The 22283-nt window shown below is 38.5% G+C and overlaps 1 protein-coding gene across 1 annotated transcript in view; it reads right to left on the bottom strand.

Annotated features, from left to right (window-relative positions):
- otog (otogelin) overlaps positions 1–22283 on the bottom strand; it is a 226232-nt gene that overhangs the window by 109350 nt on the left and 94599 nt on the right. The window contains 5 exon segments of the mRNA XM_072271370.1: positions 2583–2702; positions 2888–3034; positions 3843–3977; positions 11616–11754; positions 13525–13632. Coding sequence (XP_072127471.1) covers positions 2583–2702; positions 2888–3034; positions 3843–3977; positions 11616–11754; positions 13525–13632 — 649 coding nt within the window.

A 22283-nucleotide genomic window follows, 5' to 3' on the forward strand; every position in this document is an offset into this window, starting at 1 on the left:
ATGCAATAAAGGGAAACAGGTGACTTGTCTGAATGGATGAGAGAAAGCAGAGGGCCAAGGATCAATGCATAGTTATATTTAAGTGGAATTAGAAAAGTACACAAGTCAAAAGAATAAAAAATAATAAAATAAGATGTGAATGATTTTTTTTTACCAAAATACAATCGGATCAGGAACCTAATAAAGTGGCCACTGAGTGTATGTTCATGGTCTTCTGCTGCTGTAGCCCATCCTCTTCAAGGTTTGATGTGCTGTTCATTCAGCGATGTTCTTCTGCACAGCACTGTTGTAACATGTGATTATTTGAGGTCACATTCTTGTCAGCTTGAACCTGGCAGGACATTCTTCTCTGACGTCTCTCATTAATAACACATTTTCACCCACTGGATGTTTTTTTTCGTTTGCTTTTTCACACCATTCTCTGTAAACTATGAAGACTGTTGTGCATGAAAATCCTAGAGAATCAGTAGTTTCTGAGATACTCAACCCACCCTGTCTGGGACCACAACCTTTCCACCGTCAAACTTACCTAGATCATATGGTTTGAACAACAAATGAGCCCTTGACAATGTTTGCTGCCACATGATTGGCTGATTATATATTTGCATTGTGTGGGCACGTGGCCAAGTGGTTAAGGCATTGGACTAGCGACCTGAAGGTCGTGAGTTCGAGCCCCAGCCGAGAGAACGTGTTGTGTCCTTGAGCAAGGCACTTAATCACACATTGCTCTGCGACGACACTAGTGCCAAGCTGTATGGGTCCTAATGTCCTTCCCTTGGACAACATTGGTGTTGTGGAGAGGGGAGACTTGCAGCATGGGCAGCTGCTGGTCTTCCATGCAACCTTGCCCAGGCCTGCACCCTGGAGAGTGACAACTTTCCAGGCGCAGATCCATGATCTCGCAAGACTAACGGATGCCTTTAATATTTGCATTAATGAGCAGGTGTACAAGCATAACTGATAAAGTGGCCACTGAGTGTACAAAACTAACATATTGCTTCTGAAGCTGAATACTGTTTGTTTATGGTAGAGTGTTTGTACCACCAAATGTGAGTATGTCAGGGAAAGAAAAAAGAGCAGGGATAGAAAGAATTGTAACTGTCCCAATACAGTCAGTAGTATCGTGCAAGAGCACACCTATAAATTGAAAGGAGGCAAGTCCCCATCAATATTTACCTAGTTTTATCAATACATCATAAGAAGCATTCTATCTGGATGCATAATTGCTTGGTATGACAACTGTTCTGCATGTGGCCACAAAAAAATGCAGAGAGTTGTGGACACTGCTCAGCACATCACAGAAACCAGCCTCCCCCTCTACGGACTCCTGTCTGTATTTCTCACTGCCGTTACAAAGCAGCCAGCATAATCAAAGATCCCACCCACTCCAGACATTCTCTCTTCTCCCATCTCACCTGGGAGAAGATGCGAAAGCCTGAAAGCACGTACCTCCGAGCTCAAGGACAGACTCTCGAACGGATCTCTTCAACAACAAAATGGACTCTTGATTCCACAATCTACTTTGTTATGATCTTGCACTGCCTTTCTGTGCAGCTTTTACACTTTATTTAGCACTATTATTATTTTATCTTGTTCTACCTCAAAGCTGTGTAATGATTTGATATGTATGAACTGTATGCAAAGACAAGTATTTCACTGTATCTTAAATACATGTGACAATAATAAATCAATACCAATGGACTGTTCAACGCCTTAAATCTGCTTCACCACTTATTAAGCTGATACGATTGTGACTCCATATTGCGTCTGCTGGCAGGAGCAAGATTCACAACCCTCAGAGGCAAAAACAGTCATCTTGGTGTTAAGTGGGCTTTTAAACGGGGATGTGCAGTGCGAGAGGAAAGGCCTTTGCATATCCACCCTCTCAAGCTCCTCAAAGTCATTTGTTTCAAAAATATCACTGTCATTTTCAGACATTGTGCAAGAAACTCTTCTTACTTTTTAGTTTTATTAAACTATTTAGATCAAAATAAATATTTATCTGTAAATCAACTCAAATTTGCATCATAATTAACTTGTTTTTTATCCTAAAGAGAGTTTATTCACATCATCTCTTCCTATACAGTAGTTATTTTTGTGGACATAATTTCAAAGCACACCATGAATTATGAAAGCCAGCACACACAATTTACAGTGCATAAGTTGACGCAATTATTGCAATGTACTGCTGCCACAAAACAACAAATTTCATGACATACGCCAGTGATATTAAACCTGATTCTGATATGTATGATTGTCCGATTGCTGTTTTATCTGTAAAATGAGTGAGATGTTTTACGTTGTCATTTTTGTACCCAAAGTGGGAAGGTAAGTTAAAGCTTTACAAAAAATAACGAACTTCTTTTCAATCTTCCTTTAATATTTTTCAGTTGGTCTCAATACCCCTGTATTTTACTTTATAGTCTTTGGCTCACCAGCACATGTATAATGAATGTCATTTGATTATTCAATAATTGGAGACATCAATTTCAGCCAAATTACTCCTAAATCTTACTCAGAATCCAAAGATATGCATTTACCACAATCAAGCCAGCTGTTTAATTTCTCTAGTATTTATGTACCTCCATAGCTGTCCAGCTATTCCCAAACTCTTGTGGATTTGGTGCTTCCATGAAATCCGGAGTCACCATTTCATTGACTGTTTTCATATCGAAATTTCCACACAAACCAGAAAGGTTACCCTGAGTAAGAGGAGAAAAATAATTTTATACAATCATATATAGGTATCAATTTTATTGATTGTTCTACAGTGAACAAATGTAAATAATACACAAATAATTGCTAAGGTATTAACTAAGCCATGTAGAATACATAATTTTCACAGTAGGAAGCTAGAAGTTAAAATATTGCAAATAACAGGGCATACCTGCCACATAGGTCCAACCTGGATGTGTGTTGATGTCTTTTGATCCCATAGTATGGAAATTTCTTCTGCAGGGAAATGTATCATGATAAAGATACCTGCCTTCCATATGTGTATTATCTGTTTTGTGTCCAAGGTGCTGGAAGGACTCTGAGAAGATGAATGCAGGATTGGATAGATAAGACTAAACTCCCAACGAGGTAATAGGCAATTGGGGTCACTAGATACATTAATAAAAATTTAGCACTATATATACTTACTTGTTAAAACGCAATTCTGAAGTTCATCACAGGGAATGTTTTGTCTTCTTTCGCCGTTTCAAAGTGACTGGTTTCTTCGGACCCTCCCATTCTGTCCTTACATCTCTAACAACACTCCCCTTCTTACAGCACCTTCCTGTATATTGCAGACGACACATCCTTCTCCCTTTCTGCACCAACTGGTCCTTGCACTTTGGTGTTGACAATATTGTCTCCTTATTGGATTGGTGACTGCTTTGCATAACACCTGCATTCAGTCTACTAGTGAGATTCCTCCACTCCCACTCTGCATTTCATAGTTTTCATGTTCCACTATCCTTACTCACTCTAACTGTCCTTAGTAACCTATTAACCAGATTATCCTTTTAACATGTTATTCCCATGGCAACCCTTGCTTCACAATGTCAATGGTTTCCCCTCTGTCTTGTCCATCCTTTTCCCACCCTAAAACAATTTGTTTTCTTTCCCACTTTCCATGAAAGGTCTTCAAACTCTGGTTCTCCACAGATGTAACATAACCTGCTGTTTTTCTGGCATTTTCTATTTTAAAAGCTTCAATAATTTTATATTACAATTACCTTAACTAAAAGATAATATTTAAGATTATGGCAATTACAGACTAATTGCATATCTTTACTAATCATTAAATGCAATGAATGAAGTAGTTTGAATAACTGATTGGTTTGTTTGCAACTTACCAGGTTCCCACTATCGTCTTCAAGTACCAACAAAGTATTTCCAACAAAGATAGACAGGGTTTTCCTACAAATGGCGCCACTCCCATAACAATCAATATTTTCAGCAGTGATAGACAGGTTTAAACTCCCAATACTCTGACAGAAGTAAAAATATTTGTAAATACATGTAGTTAGAAATGCATGTCATCTTATAGACCAATATCCTTATTAAATGTTGACTCTAAAATTTTTTCTAAATTATTAGCAAACAGATTAGAAAAAGCACTTCCTTATATTATTTCGGAAGACCAAACGGGTTTTATTAAAGGTCGTTACTCTTTTTATAACATTCGTACACTGTTAAACATTGTCTATACCCCGTCACAAAATGATCCTGAATGCGTCATTTCCTTAGACGCTGAAAAAACTTTTGACAGAGTCGAATGGCCTTACTTATTTAAGATGCTTGAAATATTTAATTTCAGCCCGAAATTTATATCCTGGATCAAATTGTTATATCATTCTCCTATGGCCTCAGTCCGTACTAACTCTTTAAATTCACCTTTTCTTCCTCTTTTTCGAGGTACTAGACAAGGTTGTCCTCTTAGTCCTTTATTATCTGATATTGCATTAGAACCTCTTGCAATTGCTATTCGAAAATCTCCAAATATTATTGGCATAACTCGTGGTTCAAAGTCTCATAAAGTATCACTTTATGCTGATGACTTACTTTTATATATTTCTAATCCTCAAAAATCTATTCCTGCTGCTTTAGATTTATTAGCACAATTTAGTCTTTTTTCAGGTTATAAGTTAAATCTCAGTAAGAGTGAACTTTTCCCGATTAATAAGCAAGTTCCCTTATATCAGAACCTCCCGTTTAAATTGGCTAATAACCATTTTTTTGGATCTTGGGATTAAAATTACCTGTAAACATAAGGATTTATTTAAGACTAATTTCTTACCCTTAATTGATCACATTATTCAACTTTCATTTAAATGGTCTCCACTTTATTTAACTTTGATTGGTCGTATTAATGCTGTTAAGATGTTTATTCTGCCAAAATTTTTATATGTATTTCAGGCACTACCGATTTTTGTTCCAAAATCCTTTTTTGACAAAGTTGACTCTAAAATTTCTTCTTTTATTTGGCAAAATAAAAACCCGAGATTGGGTAGAATACATCTACAGAAAGCTAAGAGAGATGGAGGCTTAGCATTACCTAACTTTATATTTTATTATTGGGCAATTAATATTCGACACATGAAATTTTGGTTACTTGACCAAGATACACTATCCATTCCTAAATGGGTAGCATTGGAATTACAATCTGCTCAAGGTTATGTACTTGGCTCCATTTTAGGTTCTTCCCTTCCTTTCGATTTGAAACAGGTTTGTAACCCGATAGTTAAATATACCTTACGTATTTGGTTTCAATTCCGAAAATTTTCCGATCTTAATCAATTTGGGCTTGCGATTCCTATTTTAGGTAACATATTCTTCCCTCCCTCTTCCACTGACTGTGCCTTTCAAATTTGGAAGACTAATGGTATATCACAGTTTTTGGATTTATTTTTAGATGGCTCCCTTATGTCTTTTGAACAATTATCTAACAAATATAACTTACCAAGAATACATTTTTTTAGATATCTCCAAGTTAGAAATTTCCTAGTTACTACACTCTCTTCCTTTCCGACGTTACCTCCTACATATATCTTAGATACTATAATTAACCTTAAGCCATGTCGGAAAGGTGTAACGGCTATTATTTATAATACTATCATGAAACTTAGGAAAGCTCCATTCGATAAGATTAGGTCAGATTGGGAAAAGGAATTGGGCTTTATTATTTCCGCAGATGACTGGGCGCATATTTTACAACTAGTCAATACTTCCTCTATCTGTTCCAAACATTCCCTAATTCAATTTAAAGTTGTTCATAAAGCACATATGTCTAAAGATAAATTAGCTCGTTTTTATTCTCATATCAATCCTCCTTGTGACAGATGTCATGGGGAGGTAGCCTCCTTAACTCATATGTTTTGGTCCTGTCCTACTTTGGAAACTTTTTGGAAAGACATTTTTAATATTATTTCAAAGGTATTGAATATAGATATTTCTCCCCATCCTATTACCGCTATCTTTGGATTAGCTAAAATTTCCAGTAATCTTTCCCCTTCAGCCCGTAGAATGATTGCATTTCTTACTTTAATGGCGAAAAGATGTATTTTACAACATTGGAAGGAGATTAATGCCCCAACTACGTTCTTTTGGTTTTCTCAGATGATACTATGTTTAAATTTGGAGAAAATTAGAAGTAATCTTTATGATACTTCAGTTAAATTTGAACAGACTTGGAGACCTTTTATTCAACATTTTCATTTAATGTAATTTTTTTTTCTCTTTGCCCATATTTACATTCCCTTCTTGCCTTTTTAAGAGTTTTTAATGGAGGTCGGGTTTGAGGAAGTGATTGTTTTAAGTTGTTTAAGTCTACTTGTTACCTAGTTAGCCCATTGCTTTGCTTTGCTTTTTAGATTAGTTGCACGGTGGATTTTTTTGGGGGGTCTTTTTTGGGTTTTTTCCTCTCTTTACTGATATGTATGGAAAATTAGTATATTATTATATTACCTTGTTATTTTATATCTAAACTGCTCTGTTTGTACTAACTTTTTTTGTGTATTAATATCTCCTGCAAATTTATATTGCAACAGTGTATTAGTGTCTACATGGTTTACTTTTTGTGTACTAATTTAATAAAAAGATTTAAAAAGAAAGAAATGCATGTCAGATATCATGAATTAGTTTGCAATTCATGCAAAAATGTTCCTGTTTGCTGGTTTTGGTTTTGCTCAAAGAATGAGCTACTCTAATGATGGCAGAATGCTCTGATGTTCTAGTATAGTACATCCTAGAAAACTCAAAAAATTAGATATTACTAATTATACAAAAATGAAATACTGTACAGCAAACGCTAGAAGTTTAAAATAAACCCAAGAAATGTTGATATAACACAGCAAGTTTCATGGGAGCATATTTGAACTAAAATGTTAAGTTGTTTTTTTTTCTCTCCACAAGTGCTTCCTTATCCACTGTTGTCTGAAACACAACAAAAAGTGTCAATTCCTGCATTTTTACTGTTTTGGACTGTTTTGAAACTCAGCAGGTCTGGAAGAATCTGTGTAAGTGAATAAACTGCCAACATTTGGGCTGAGAATGTCATTTAATAAAGAGTTTGTGCAAAACATTTCCCTACAATAAATTACTATCACAGACAGGGCATCGAATGGAAATATAAAGAGGATTCAACCAGAAACTGTAGAAGACCTAGGAGAGAACTCAAAGAGTAGAATGAGGATACCATCACAACTTCTCCCCCAAGCACGAAAGGATCATACAGTACTGTCATAGGCTGTAATTTAGTGCCCAAATATTCTAAAGTGTTGATATATGGACGTATGCATACTTTAAAATAAAACAATAAATGTTACTAACAGGGACACCATATACAACCCTGAGATTCATTTTCTTGCAGACATACTCATTAAATCCAATAACCATAATAGAATCAATGAAAGACCCCACCAACAGGGCCAACAACCAGCGTGCAGAAGACTGTGCAAATACAAAAAGAAAGAAAAAAAAGAAATAATGATAATATATAAGCAATAAATATTGAGAAGATGAGACGAAGAGTCCTTGAAAGTGAGTCCACAGATTTTGGGAACAGTTCAGTGATGGGGCAAGTGAAGTTGAGTGAAGCTATTCCCACTGGTTCAGGAACAAGATGTTTGAGGGGTAATAACTGGTTCTGAACCTGGTGATGTGATTCCTGATGGCAGCAGAGAGAAGGGAGTATGACCTGGGTGGTGGGGGTCACTGATGATGGATGCTGCTTTCCTGCGACAATGCTCCGAGTAGATGTACTCAATGGTGGGCAGCGCTTTACCCATGATGGACTAAGCTATATCACCACTTTTTGCATGATTTTCTGTCAAGGCCATTGGTGTTGGATAATCCATGTTAGGGGTGCATAAAAAGAGTTACATTTTAATCAGGATGGCGTTCAAGATTTTAAAGATAGAATTTCACTTGCAGCTTCTCTGAGTTGAGGAGAGACCAGTCAGCAAGAGGCACTGGAAAACGAGCAATCTTTCAGTCAGGTCCACATTCAAGATTTAAAAAGCAGAGCTTCATGCCAGTTTTCTCTGAGCTGAGCAATCCACATCAGGGGTGCATAAAGAGAGCTACTCTCTCTGTGTTCTTATTTGTTCATTCCTCATCTATCAGGGCATAGTATTAGAATGGCTCCAGGGACAGTGTTTTGTACTGTGTATGAGATGTGGGAAGTCTGGGAGACCTCCAGTCTCCCAGATAAACACATCTGCACCAGGTGTTCCAAGCTGCATCTTCTAAGAGACAGTGCTAAGAAACTGGAGCTGCAGCTTGATGACCTTTGACTCATACGAGAGAAGGAGGAGGTGATAAACAAGAGCTACAGGAAGGTAGGTGCCCCTACGTTGCCAGAGACAGGGAAATGGGTGACTGTCAGGAGAAGGAAGGGAAATGGACAGCCAGTGCAGAGTACACCTGTAGCCGTTCCCCTCAATAGTAAATAAATAACTTTAGATACCATTGAGGAGGATGGCCTATCGGGATGGGAGGAGCCACAGTGACTGGGTCTCTGGCACTGAGTCTGGTGCTGTGGCTCAGAAGAGCAGAGAGGTGAAGAGGAGTGTAGGGTCGATTTCATAGTCAGAGGAACAGAGAAGAGGTTCTGTGGGCACAATAGAGACCCCCAAAAGGTATGCTGCCTCCCTGGTGCCAGGGTCAAAGATGTCTCAGATCAGGTCCACGGCATTCTCAAGAGTGAGGGTGAGCAGTCAAAAGTCTTGGCACATATTGGCACCAATGACATAGGTAGAAGGTCCTGAAAAAGGATTTTAAGAGAACTAGGTAGAAAGCTGAGTAACAGGACCCCCAGGGTAGTAATCTCTGGATTGCTGCCTGTGTCACATGCCACTGAGGGTAAGAACAGGATGATTCGGCAGGTGAATGCGAGGAACTGGTGCAGGGGACAGGGCTTCAGACTTATGGTTCATTGGGATCACTTCTGGGGAAGGTATAACCTGTTCTAAAGGGACGGGTTACACCTGAACTCGAGGAGGTCCAATATCCTTACAAGCAGGTTTGCTAGAGTTGTTCGGGTGGATTGAAACGAATTTGGCAGGTGGATGGAAACCGAAGTGATAGTGCTGAAGATGAGATTTACAAACAGAGGCAATGTGTAGTGAGACCCTAGCAAGGAGAGGCTGATGATAGGGCAAAATTGCAGTCAACAGGATGACTTGCAACATAAAAGGTGGACAAAATTGAAACAGGAGAATACAGGACTTAAGGTATTGTATTTGAATGCACGCAGAATAGAAAATAAGGTTGATGAACTTGTAGCACATTTACAGATTAGCAGGTATGATGTTGTAGGCATCACTGAATTATGGTTGAGAGAATATTTTAGCTTGGAGCTTAATGCCTAAGGATAGATACACACTGTATCGAAAGGGCAGGTAGGAAGTCAGAGGGGGTGGTGTTGCTCTATTGGTAAAAACTGAATTCCGATCATTAGAAAGAGGTGACATAGGGTCGGAGGGTGTTGAATCATTGTGGATTGAGCTGAATTGCAAGAGTAAAAAGACCCTGATGGGAGTTATATACAGACCCCTAAACAGTAGTAAGGATGTGGTCACAAATTATAATGGGAGATAGAAAAAGCATGCCAATCGGGCAATGTCACAATAGTCATAAGGAATTTCAATATGCAGGTAGATTGAGAAAATCAGGTTGGTGCTGGATTCCAAGAGAGGGAATTTCTAGAATGCCTATGAGATTGCTTCTTAGAAGAGTTTGTAGTTGAGCCCACTAGGGGATCAGCTAGTCTGGATTGGGTGTTGTGCAATGAACCAAAATTGATTAGAGGGCTTAAGGTCTAAGAACCCTGAGGAGAAAGTGATCATAATATCACAGTTTTGAGGAAGTAGAGAAACCACAGGAGGACTTAGACAGATTAGGATTTTGGGCAAAGAAGTGGCAGATGGAACAGAGTGTCAGGAAGTGTATGGTCATGCACTTCGGTAGAAGAAATGAACGGGTAGACTATTTTCTAAATGGAGAGAAAATACAAAAACTACGGTGCAAAGAACTTGTGAATCCTTGTGCGGGATTCCCTAAAGATTACTTTACAGGTTGAGTCTGTGGTGAGGAAGGCAAATGCGATGTTAGCATCCATTTCAAGAGGACTAGAATATACAAGCAAAGATGTAATGTTGAGACTTTATAAAGCACTGGTGAGGCCTCACTTGGAGCAGTTTTGGGCCACTTATGTTAGAAAGAGTGTGCTGAAACTGGAGGGGGTTCAAAGAAGGCACACGGAAGTGATTCCAGGATGGAATGGTTTGTCATTTGATGGTTGTGGACCTGTATTCATTAGAATTCAGAAGAACGAAGGGTAAACTAATTGAAACCTATCTAATGGTGAAAGGCTTTGATAGAGTGGATGTGGAGAAGATGTTTCCTATGGTGGGAGCGCCTAAGACCAGAGGACACAGGCTCAGAATCAAGGGGCATCCTTTTAGAACGGAGATGAGGAGGAATTTCTTTAGCCAGGGAGTGGTGAATCTTTGCCACAGGCAGCTGTGAAGGCCAATTATATTTAAAGCAGAGTTTGATATATTCTTGATTCGTCAGGGCATGAAGGGATACTGGAAGAAGGCAGGTGTTTGGGGCTGAGAGAAGAAGTGAATCAGTCATGACAAATTGGTGGAGAAGACTTGATGGGCCAAATGGCCTAATTCTGCTCCTATATCTTATTGTGTTTCCATACTAGCCTATGATGCATTCAGTCAATATACTCTTCACGACACATTAATAGAAGTTCGTAAGACAAATCCTCTGAAACAGTAGCACAGAGGAAGTTAAAGTTGCTGACCCTCTCCACCTCTGATCCTTCAATAAGGACTGGCTTATGGACCTCTGGTTTCCTCCTCCTGAAGTCAATTAGCAGCTCCTTGATCTTGCCGACATTGAGTAAGATGTTGTTGTTGCTCTGCCACCACTCAGCCAGATTTTCAATCTCCCTCCTACGTACTGATTCACCACTACCTTTGATTCAGCCTATGACAATGGTGTTGTTGGCAAACTTAAATATGGCTCTTCTTAGTCTCATAGTCATAAGTGTAGGGCGGGGGGGGGGTTTGCACACAATCTTGTAGTGCAAAATGATGGAGATCATGAGGAGATGTTGTTACCAATTCGAACTGACTAGATTTGCAAGTGAGGAAATTGAGCATCCAATTGTCTAAGGAGGTATTGAGGCCAAAGTCTTGAAGCTTATTGCATAGATTTGAGGGGATGATAGTATTGAATGCCAAGCTGTAGTCAAGAAAGAGCATCCTGATGTATACACATTCACTGTCCAGATGTTCCAGGGTTCAGTGAAGAGCCAATGAGATAGCATCTGCTGTGGACCTGCCATACCAGTAGGCAAATTAGAGCGGATCCAAGTTGATTCTCGGGCAGAAGTTGATATATTACATCACCATCCTCTCAAAACACTTCATCACTGCGGATGTAAGAGCTACTGGATGACAGTCATTGAGGCAGGTTACTACATTCTTCTTAAACACCAGTATACTTAAAGCCCACTTGAAGCAGGTGGGTTCTTCAGACTACTTATGTAATTAACTTGCGAAATCAATACTCTTTTTAAAGAAATGCTATTGCATTAGAACTCTCACCTTAACAAGGTAAACCATGCAACTGCTTATAAAATCATAATGGACTCCATCAAAAGTCTTGAAATGACGGTCCCCATATGCTGTACACATTGAAGGACAAGGATGGAATGTGCATTGGAACGTTCCCTTCTGGCAAACACTAAAGAACATTTTTCCAATAAGCATGCGCATGCATTACCATGAAGGAAAATACATTCAACTTTTCACTGCTTGAAATAAAATACTTTTTTTAAAATCTAGAACGAACTCTCCTTAACATGTACATGAGGCTCCTAAATGCAAGACTGAAGTTCATGTGCAATGACACTTATAAGCATCTTCACTTTTTCTACACTATGGATTCTGATCACCAACATAAACTTTTAATTAGAATTAATAAACGTTTCTTAATTCAGAAATAACAGTACTTAATCAAGAATAATCATTTTTTGCTGCTGTCAGATCAGGGCAGCCTTACAGTTATACAAATTTGCGTATATTATACATTAGAACAAAACTCTTAACTATGTGCAGTTGTCACATTGTCATCTGCTGTAAGAGTACTCAGTGATAAACTAGATCTTTTTTTAAACAATGAAGCTGTTTTTGCTGGAAAAAAATCTTTGAAATAGTAAGCTGATATTTACTGGTGCTATTGAAGACCAGCATGTGTTTTCAAGCACCTATAAAGGACTTGTGGGTATCGGAAACTTTTAGGAGGTCATGGAAAAGAAAGAAAGATTCAGTTAATTGGGGACTGTAATGATTCAAAGTGGAAACTGATTAGCATGATTAGAGAACTGATATCAGAAGTTATATACTAGAACAGATAGAAATTTGGTTATTGGACAGAAAAACTCAGAATAAACAGATCTTTCTCAAGAAGAGATACACAATAATATCAACGATTTGGCTGAGGGACTAAATATTGTATTCCCATATTTCCATACAATGCTAAATTTCATGGGATTCAGTGTATGGAGGAGATTTTCCATAAAGAGAAATTTGGTTGGAGTAAGAAAGCACTGTGCAACAGTATAGCACCTTGATCCGATTATACCCAAAGAACTGTACACAATTTTAAGTTTCCTTACCTAACAAAGGATGCATTTGCCATTCAAATAGTGCAGCAAATATTTACTGGACTGGTTCCAGTCATGGCAAGAATGCCTTATGGGCAAAGATCAGATAGATTGGGTCTGTATTCTCTACAGCTTAGTACAATGAGTGGAGACCTCTTCTGCACTTAGAATATCATTAAAGGCATGACAAGCTCAATGCAAGATGGATGTTTCCCCCGACCGAAGAGCCAAGCTGACCCTTTGACATTTCTTGGCTCATCATAAGTATTTTTAGGTTTTCTATTTTACTTACATCCTGGTGACCGGTTCACAGACTTTAAGTATATATTCATCAAGGTACTGTGCTTACATTTAGAAGTTAGATTTCTTACATATAAAAGAGAATCTGCATGAACAATTTAGAAAGCAGAGGGATACTAAGAATGAAAATGAGGACATTACTAGCCTTATATTTCCTGCATAAACTTTTGTGGAGCACTCCAACAAAATTCAATCTTAATTTTAGAATTCTTTCTTGTGTTATAGAATCAGCTAATGATGTGCCTGATTTGTTAGGGTTATGCAAAGACCACCAAATCCCTCCTTCTCCTATTCTCAAAATTTGAAATTTGGTTATCAAATGTTGTATTTTACAATATTCCTTGTGCACTTTATTTGAAGGTAATGATAATTGGATTTTTATTGCATTTATGATATATTATTATCAAAGTCAAGGTAGCACATGCCATGCATCAAAGAGCTATCAATTCAGACAGGGAAGGAGACATGTGGTGACAACAAGGAATTATCACAAAGAATTTCCAATATTAGGAATGGCAAATGAACACATTAATGGATGACTCACTCACCAGATATAGCAAGGTGATTTTACTACATCGCCAGGAAAATACTCCTTTCCTTTCCACAGACAAGGGCATTCTTCAGGTTTAAAACATTCATCTTCATGCTTCACAAGACTAGTAACAAGCAAGTACAGGTGAAATTGAGCAGTGAGTTTTTCTGATGTATGACCTTTTGCTGAAATAAAATTATAGTATTAACCCAACTCTTACTAGTGTTGACAGTACAGTTCCACTTAGTTGAATGCATTCACCTAGTTCATTACTCTTTAATTCTAAACATGCCATTAGAATTGCAAGCACTTCAGGCATATTCTTGAATAGGAGTTACTATTTTGGGGTCCACAAAACCCCTCAGTTAATGGTCCACTGCATAAAATGTTCAGGAACCCCTGTTATGGAATGAAGAACTAACAGTACGGAGTACTTAGAATTGAAGGAGATACTATATTCATTTAAATTTAGTTCCAATAATACTTTGTGTTATATATTAATTCACAACAAATTATTTAAATACTTTTTTTGAGCTGTTTAAATTGACATTCTGCTGACATTGAGAAACCTAACTGGAAACTTCAGCACTCACTGCAGACTGCTTAAGTGCTTTCCAAAGTTCACAGAATTTGTTTAAACTAATAGATAGCATGTTTGACATTTAGCTGGCAATCTAAGTTATCCCCTGATTAATCATATCACTGCACTGCAGCCTTCACCAGGGTGGGACAAAGACCTCATGGCAGGAAGCAAATACATGCTTATCGGTCAAAAGCCTCCCTGTGAGAATCCTTAGAGACAGCTCATGCAACTCTGATAGTGAAACACGTTAAAAAAACGAAACAACAGGGGCACCATTTGGGAGTCAAAAGCGGTTCTGGGGCAAAAATAGGATCAATCATGATTGTACCGAATGGTAGAACAGGCTTGAGTGGCTGTAGTACCTAGATTTGTGCCATTTCTTATGTTCTCATGTGCTGGCATCTTTAGACGCACTCTCATACCCAGGCTGCTCTACCCGATTAGATCAAGTTTACAATGATTCTCAACTCGACTGCCACCACATTTTTTCTAAACAATAATGGAGACCTCAGTTATTAACTCCCAGTTAACTTCTTTCCTGCTCAGCGTCTAAAGCTGTATCTCCCTAAGCTGTACAAGGGAGGAGCAGTATTGGCTCAGCCATGAGAGATTTTAGGAGAGGAGCCTCCAATGCAAGCTAAATGACCCTCTCTCCACTCCAGTCATTCTTACCAATGTACAAACGTAGTTGACTGACAATCAAGCACAGAAACACAGAGGACATCATCAATATTCTGCTTTACTGGTCCACTTGTTCTGATCATAACACATAACTGAATGAATCCTCACACCGATGACATGAGGAGCCAGCTACAGCAGCACAGCTTTTCCTCCCCTGACATCTCATTGAAAGAAATCTCAAGATAGCTGCAGTAAACACATTTTCCTATGAGGATCTCCATCTATATGTATAAACAGCAGGTTATAATGACCTAACAACATGACGTGAAAATTATTCTTCCAATGTTCCGTTCTGCAGTATTATCAGTTCTGGAGGAATCTTCCAGAACCACTCCTTCCAGACTCCAGGGTCTTCCTAGTTGATGTTTTGTTGTCCTGGTGCACAATAGCCTCCTCACAGGATTCCCCTTAAGTGAACGAGGTAGCTGTGTGCACTGTGTTGAAGTTTCTTTCTCATCCACAGTAGTCATTGGGAATCAAGTTCAAGGCTGTTTTCATCTGACTACACATAAATACAACCAGACCAAGGTGCACCAACAAAGTATAAATCATACACAGAACACAAAACAAAATATTACCATAAATAAAGTGATTAAAATGTAATTCAAAATGCACGGCGCATGTAAACAGTAAACAGCTCGCTGTCCAAGTGACAAGTCCTCGGTGGTGACAGGGTGCTCATTTGTCTCACAGCCTGAGGGAAGATGCTGTGACCTCTAAGAGCTAGTGTCCTTCATTTGTTGTTTTTGCTCAGCAAAGTAGTGGAGGATTCAAATTTATATGTCGCGTATACATCGAAACATACGGTGAAATGCATCATTTGCATTAACAACCAACATAGCCAAGGGTGGGCTGGGGACAGCCCATGTGTGAAGTTACTCGAAGGTTCATCAAAAATTGTGCAATTCATGATTTTGTACTTGTTTTTAGCAGTAAACAAACAGATGTCTCAAATGCTGATTTTTTTTTTTGCAGAAACCAAAAATGATATTAGCACCAAGAACCATGCTATTCTACACCAATTTCTAGTCCTGCAACTCCAACTTCCCTTCTGATTCCATTTTTAAAAGGGGATTAAAAAAAAATTTTGCTAATTTACAAAATAATGCATTTGGTTCATCTACATTAATATAATCTTGATTTAAATATTCCTAATCATCTTTCAAGTGTTCTAAAAAGGTCCAGCATTCTCACTACTGCAGAGATTTGTGAGGATTAAAAGACAGTTGTTGACATTATGGAACTGACAGCTTTTCAGAATAACTACACCAGTTGATCTCTAAGATCATGGTCTGTAAGTAAATCATCAAAATCCTCACCAATTTAGGGAACTTCTGTTTTGAAAGCCTTTGGAAAATTCTTAACAAAATATCCTCCAGAAGAAGTTAGTAATATCAATCCTCAACAACAATGATTGCAATTTTGTAAATTAGGTTTATCCAGAACAAGGCAGCACAGAGTCAAGAAACATTTGGCAAAACATTTAACACCTACAGTATACAGTTTTGAAGCAGCAGAATTATCATTTCCATCTTTAAATAAAGATGGATAATTATTATTCAGTTTGGCAGTCCCCAAATAAATTCAGACTTATACTGGAGATTACTTGAAGCAGCCTGGTATCATTATTGTATGGTATATTTTCTACTGTCAGAACTATACTGGCACAGAACTCACAGCTGCCCACAACTACAACATTAGAGTCGTTTTACAGGGCAAGGATGAACAACTCATATCTGCTTGGGCATAATAGAGATTCCTACATAAGAGAAGTGTTTTAACTTGGAAAAACCATTCTGCTACTCACTCAACACAAAGAGAAAACAGTAAGATTGATATATACAACTGGAAGATATTTTTTAAAGAACATGACTCCTAATTGGCAGCACATAGCCTTACAGTCACCAAAAACCTAGGTTTCATCTGTTAGATTGATCACTTCAGAATATAGAATCAGAATCAGGTTTATTGTCACCAACTTATATGATGTGAAATCTATGGCTTTGTGGTAGCAGCAAAGTACAAATACGTAACATTAACCCCGAAGTACAAATAACTAGCTTTAAAAAAAAAAGAAATAATGAGATTGTGTTCACCTGTTCATAGACCATTCTGAAATCTAATGACAGAGGGGAAAAAGTTGTTCCTAGGTAATTAAGCGTGGGTTTTCAGTCTCGTCTACCTCCTCGCTGCTGTTAGTAGTGAGGAGAGAACATGTCTCTGATAGTGACGATCATTAATGCTGGATGACACCTTCCTGTGGCACCACCTCTTGAAGACGAGTTCAGTGGTGCGGAAGATTGTGTTTATGATGAAGCTGGATAAGCCTACAACTCTGTCGCCTCGTGCAGTCTTCTGCAGTGGAGAGCAGTCTGACTGTGATACAATGGTCAGAATGTTCTTCCCTGCACACCACCGGAAATTTGAGAGTTTTCGGTGATATAGCAAATGTCCTCAAAGTCCTAATGAAGTAGAGCTGCTGGTGAGCCTTCTTTGTGATTGCATCAATATGTTGCACCCAGGAAAGATCCTCCAAACTGTTCACATGCAGGAACTTGAAACTGCTCACTTTTTCCACTGCTGATCTCTCAATGAGGACTGGTGTGCGTTCGTTCTCCTGATTTCCCCTTCTTGAAGTCCACAATCAATTCCTTACTGTTGCTGGCAGTGAGTGCAAGGTTGTTGTTGTGACACCACTCAGTCAGCTGATGTACAGGAAGTACTGTCTTAGATCCAAAACAAATAAATTTGTTTTGCTTTGCCTTTCTCCCCCCACCCCCAGTGCACAACACACATGGGCACACAAACAAATATATCAACTGTTTGTTTTACCTCTGTTTATTTTGATCTATACTCTATTGATACTCATGGTTCTATACTCTATTGATGATTCTTCAATATGACTGAATACAGAAACACATGGGTCCAATTCACATTAATTAATGATCAACTGCAGAGTCACTTACTGAGGAATGAAGTTTCAAGATGAACCACAAGTTACCCATGATAGTACTGCAAACATAATGAACAGCAAGCACTTTTGCTAAGATAATTCCTGTGAAATATAAGCCATGGTATCCAGACTCAATTAAAATATTAACTAACTGATCATAAATACAAATTGATTACACTTGGGCTCATAAACAAGAGTGAAATCAGTTTCCATGTTATGTACTTTAAGTCAGAATCCAGCATTCTGTAGGTTAAGCTCCAACCTCACTGTGGTCAATAGACAAACTAGGCACCTTGCTCTCCTACAAGGAAGTGCTGGTTGGCTTGATGCCAACAGGCATGGGCCCCCTGATGTAACACAGGATGGCAGAGGTGGAAGCCAAGCCATTGCTTAGTGTTCAAGTGCAAGTTCAAAGCATGGCCACTCAATTTCTGCTTTCTGACTTTGGACTTCCCCTGTTGACATGGTCTCACAATCCTGGCAAATACATGCTTCCACAATGCCTGTTGCTTTCTGCTAACAGATAAAATTAATATCTCTCTCCTTGAGTAGAAGGGATTTTTAATATCTGGTATGCAGCAATGTGCCAGCAAGCTTCACACTGTGACAAATCCCAACAGCTGCTGCATGAAAGGATCCAGAAGAACAATGAACTTCACTGCTAAAGGCAAGACAGACCGGGCAAAGGATAATGGCTTGATTTCTCCCTTCGGTAGATCTCAGATGTCTGGTCACATCCCCTTGGAAATCTTAGCTCTAATGTATTTTTGTTTTGGAACCCTGGAGTTAGGAGATTGTCCTCTGGAGGGTAAGGCTTTCCTAGCAAGATTCCTTCTTTCTCTCTTCTTTTAAGGTCCTTTTGCAAGCTCTCTATGCTTTCAGACACCTCTTCCTGCTCTATCTGTCCCAGCCACTTGTCCAGAAAAAACATGTGCAACTTAATTATTTAACAGTACAGTGTAGTGATGATCCACTACACTGTACAATATGGCTTGAACATGGATAGCTATTGAGTAATAATTGTCCCTTCATTTTAAAAAAAAATAGTATTAAAGTTAATCTACTGTTTTAATTCAATGTTCGCCTACATTCACCTAAGAAACACTTTTATTTTGAAATTCCATATGTTCTAACCTATGTGTTTAGTTTCCAATTTTTTTCTTAGAACAATTTCTTAAATATTAAGTGCGTTTCATCCCCGCTGGATATAACAGTGAGGTTAAGAACTACATTCAAATAAAATACAGCACAAGCAGTGAACTGCAGAAGCCAAGAGTTTCATCTGTGTTATATTACATTATAGATAAGACAGATGTTAACAGATTCTTTTACTGGCAAGCCAAGAAGATATATTAATTTCTGTGATCAAAGGATTTTGAACAAACCACTATTCATTCTCTCTTTGAGGACCAGATTAAACACTTTCTAGAAAGCAGAGAACATTAAATTTCAGGTACTTATCAAACAAACTCGATTTGTTAATCAAAACAGAAACTATAATTTCCTAAGGCTGCACTGACTTCTTTTGACAAGAAAAGAATGTCTTTCTCAGCTTTTCATTTAAATCTAACTTAGCTCCCCAATGTCCCATGGGATTAATGCAGTTACTGGAAAACATCTGACTTTTCTAAAGTTTAAGAACTTAATGTTTTCAACAAGTTAGCAAAACTTAGCCAGAACACGATCAGTGGTTTTTACAGATAGCCTACTGGTGTTGAGTTTCTGAGGGAGAAAAAAATGCCCGTCAGTGCTCCTTCCTGAATGCTGCGCAGAAACATCTATGGCAGGTTTTGAATGAGAAGCTACTATGGTCACCCTGTCAACTCTTACTATCTTCGTTTATATATAGAGCAGCTTCCTCAGCAAGATAATGCCAACACCTGTACAACAACATGTGGATGGGAGCAGATAATTACTCTGCTGTAAATAATTTGGATTGCCACTGGCAGTTGTTCTTTTCAGGCTGTCCGTTGGGGTTAATGATGACTCTCACTGTAGTTATATGGGTTCCAAGTTGACTGTTGAGGCCAACATGTGACCTCCAGATTCTGCAAGAGTCTCCAATGGGATGGGAATGGCAGATTATAAAAAGCTGTACTCCTTTTAGTTTAGACAAGGGGCTCCTGTATGCTCCCGAAGCATGCTCCAGAGGTTCCCAAATGTACCTTCTCAAATTTAAGCTGTCTTGGGTTAGAGATCTACAGGATTCAATGGGTATGTTTCATTTTTTAAGTTGCATTTTTCAACCTTGAACCTTTTCCTCTGTTCAGCTGGTAATCCCTCCCCACAGCAGAGCTTGGCGTAGAGTGTCTATTTCAAGAAGCTAGTATCAGGCATATGAACAATGTATAAACATCAGTGATTCTGCAGTTGCTGAAAACCTTGAGCAGCACACACAAATGCTGCAAGTCAGCCAGCATCTATGGAGGGGAATAAACATTTAACATTATGGGCCAAGACCCTTCATCAGGACAGAGCTGTGAGCAACATGGCCTGGCCACTGGAACTGGGTGAGTATAACTAGGGCCTAATGGTGGGGATATTGGCCTGAGACAGGACACTGACACTGGTTCCTTATCCTGTGAGTCAATGATGTGACTGCTCTGGAGAAAGTGCCAAACAGACAGCACAGAAGCACAGCACTTTAAGGAGGATGCACGTACTTTCTGTGACTGTTTGGATTTTTCCCAGGTTCTCCATTTCCCTCCCACATTCACAAGGCATACCAGTTAGCAGGTTAAACAATCACATGGGTGTAATTGAAGGCATGGGCTCGTTGGGCTGGACAGGGTTGTTACTGAGCTGTACCTCTTAAAAAGAATCACCGGGATGTAGAGGGTAAGTTCTGGAAGAGAGATTGTACAGACTGGCTTGTTTTCCCTGTACGAAGGAACTGAGAGGTAACTGGATACAACTATATAAGATTGTGAGAAGCACAATTAAAGAAGTCATTCTTTCCCCCACGATAAGGATATCAAAACCAAGAGGGCACAAGTTTCAGATGAAGTGTGAAACCTCATGAGTGGTATATAGCTAGAACGTGCATTCTGATGAAGTGGAGGAATCCGATCAGCTACTATATTTAAAAGACATTAAATAGGTAAGGCATTGAAGGACAAATATCCAGCAGAACTACCACTGATCTCATGAAGACCGAGAAGGACACCACTTTAACTGGGACACCGCGGAGGTTCAGGCACAGCCAAACACAAAGCAGGCACAAGAATTTTTAGATGTGTGGTTCTTTTCTGATAACTTTGGAAACAAACATATCAAAATAGACACCATCTACAAACTCCTAAGAACCAAAGAAACATGTGTTAGTAGAAAGGGTAGCCAATCAGGTCTGAGGCAACCAACCTGGGTCTATATAAATCCAAGCGTGCCCAGAGAGAAACACCAACAACTGTGCACTGAGGCTGTCACCTCGAACGGTGATTAAATGTCTGCCAAACTAATTACCAAGCTCGGAGAACACCACAACATCAAAGAACATGAGTTTTGCGCCAGGTTTGAGATCCTGATGTTCAAGGATCCTTTTCCTCAAGTGGCCAAAGGCCATACCGGTGTGCTGAAGGGGATGGTAAATTTTAGCATCAAGGTCTGCCTTCCCAGGAAGTGGCTCATAAGATGAGCAGTGGCTCAGGTCCTCGCTGGTTCAGCTATAAATTTTTATTTTCAGAAGGTGGTGTTACATAGCAGGAGTACCCAAGAATTACTAAATACCAGGACCATATTCCCAGCACTCTTGAGAACCTCTCAATATCCTTATCATCATTTCCTCTGTTGCTAGCACTTCAATATTCTAGGATAAACTTACCAAATCTTTTTGTCAATACAAAAGCCCACATCATCATACATACTGATTCACAATCTAGCTCCTTTCTGCCTGAGGATTGGCACAACATTGTGGGCCGAAGGGCCTGTACTGTGCTGTACTATTCTATGTTTGTTCTATGTTCTATGTCTATGTTTGTTGTATATCACACTTCTTTACACAGAATAAACAGAGATTTTTAAATTTTTGATTGTAGTTAAGTAACTTGGTGAAGTCAAAACAATTATATAACATGGTCTAAAAATATGTTAGTAAGTAGCAAATGAGGAGCAGCAGAATTCACTATAATTTACAATCAAATAAGTGAAGTACAGAAAAAAAATAATTACTAAAAATAAGTACAGCCAATTATAAAACTATTCACCTTTATTTAAGTACATATTTAACAATATGCTAAATCTACACATCCATTCAACATAAAAAGGAATTACTATTAGTTTGACTGTAAGTATAACTTGAAAGGATAAAATTGATAGTAAATGAACGTTCAGATGAATGTTCACACACATACCAAGGGGTACGATGCATAACAAGATTCAAGGTGCTGCTTCCTCCAGAGATTTAATTATTTTGTCTTGTTTTATTTGATTTAAAATAATTTATCAGAACTAAATTGATCAAGTACAATAAACATCAGTTATATGTGACAATAGCTTAATGATGTGGATAAAATATTAAATGTAGCAAACATGCAAAAATGTTTAGAGAAGTGGTATAAAA

This window comes from Mobula birostris, chromosome 11 (assembly GCF_030028105.1).
Source record: "Mobula birostris isolate sMobBir1 chromosome 11, sMobBir1.hap1, whole genome shotgun sequence".
NCBI classification, from domain to species: Eukaryota; Metazoa; Chordata; class Chondrichthyes; order Myliobatiformes; family Myliobatidae; genus Mobula; species Mobula birostris.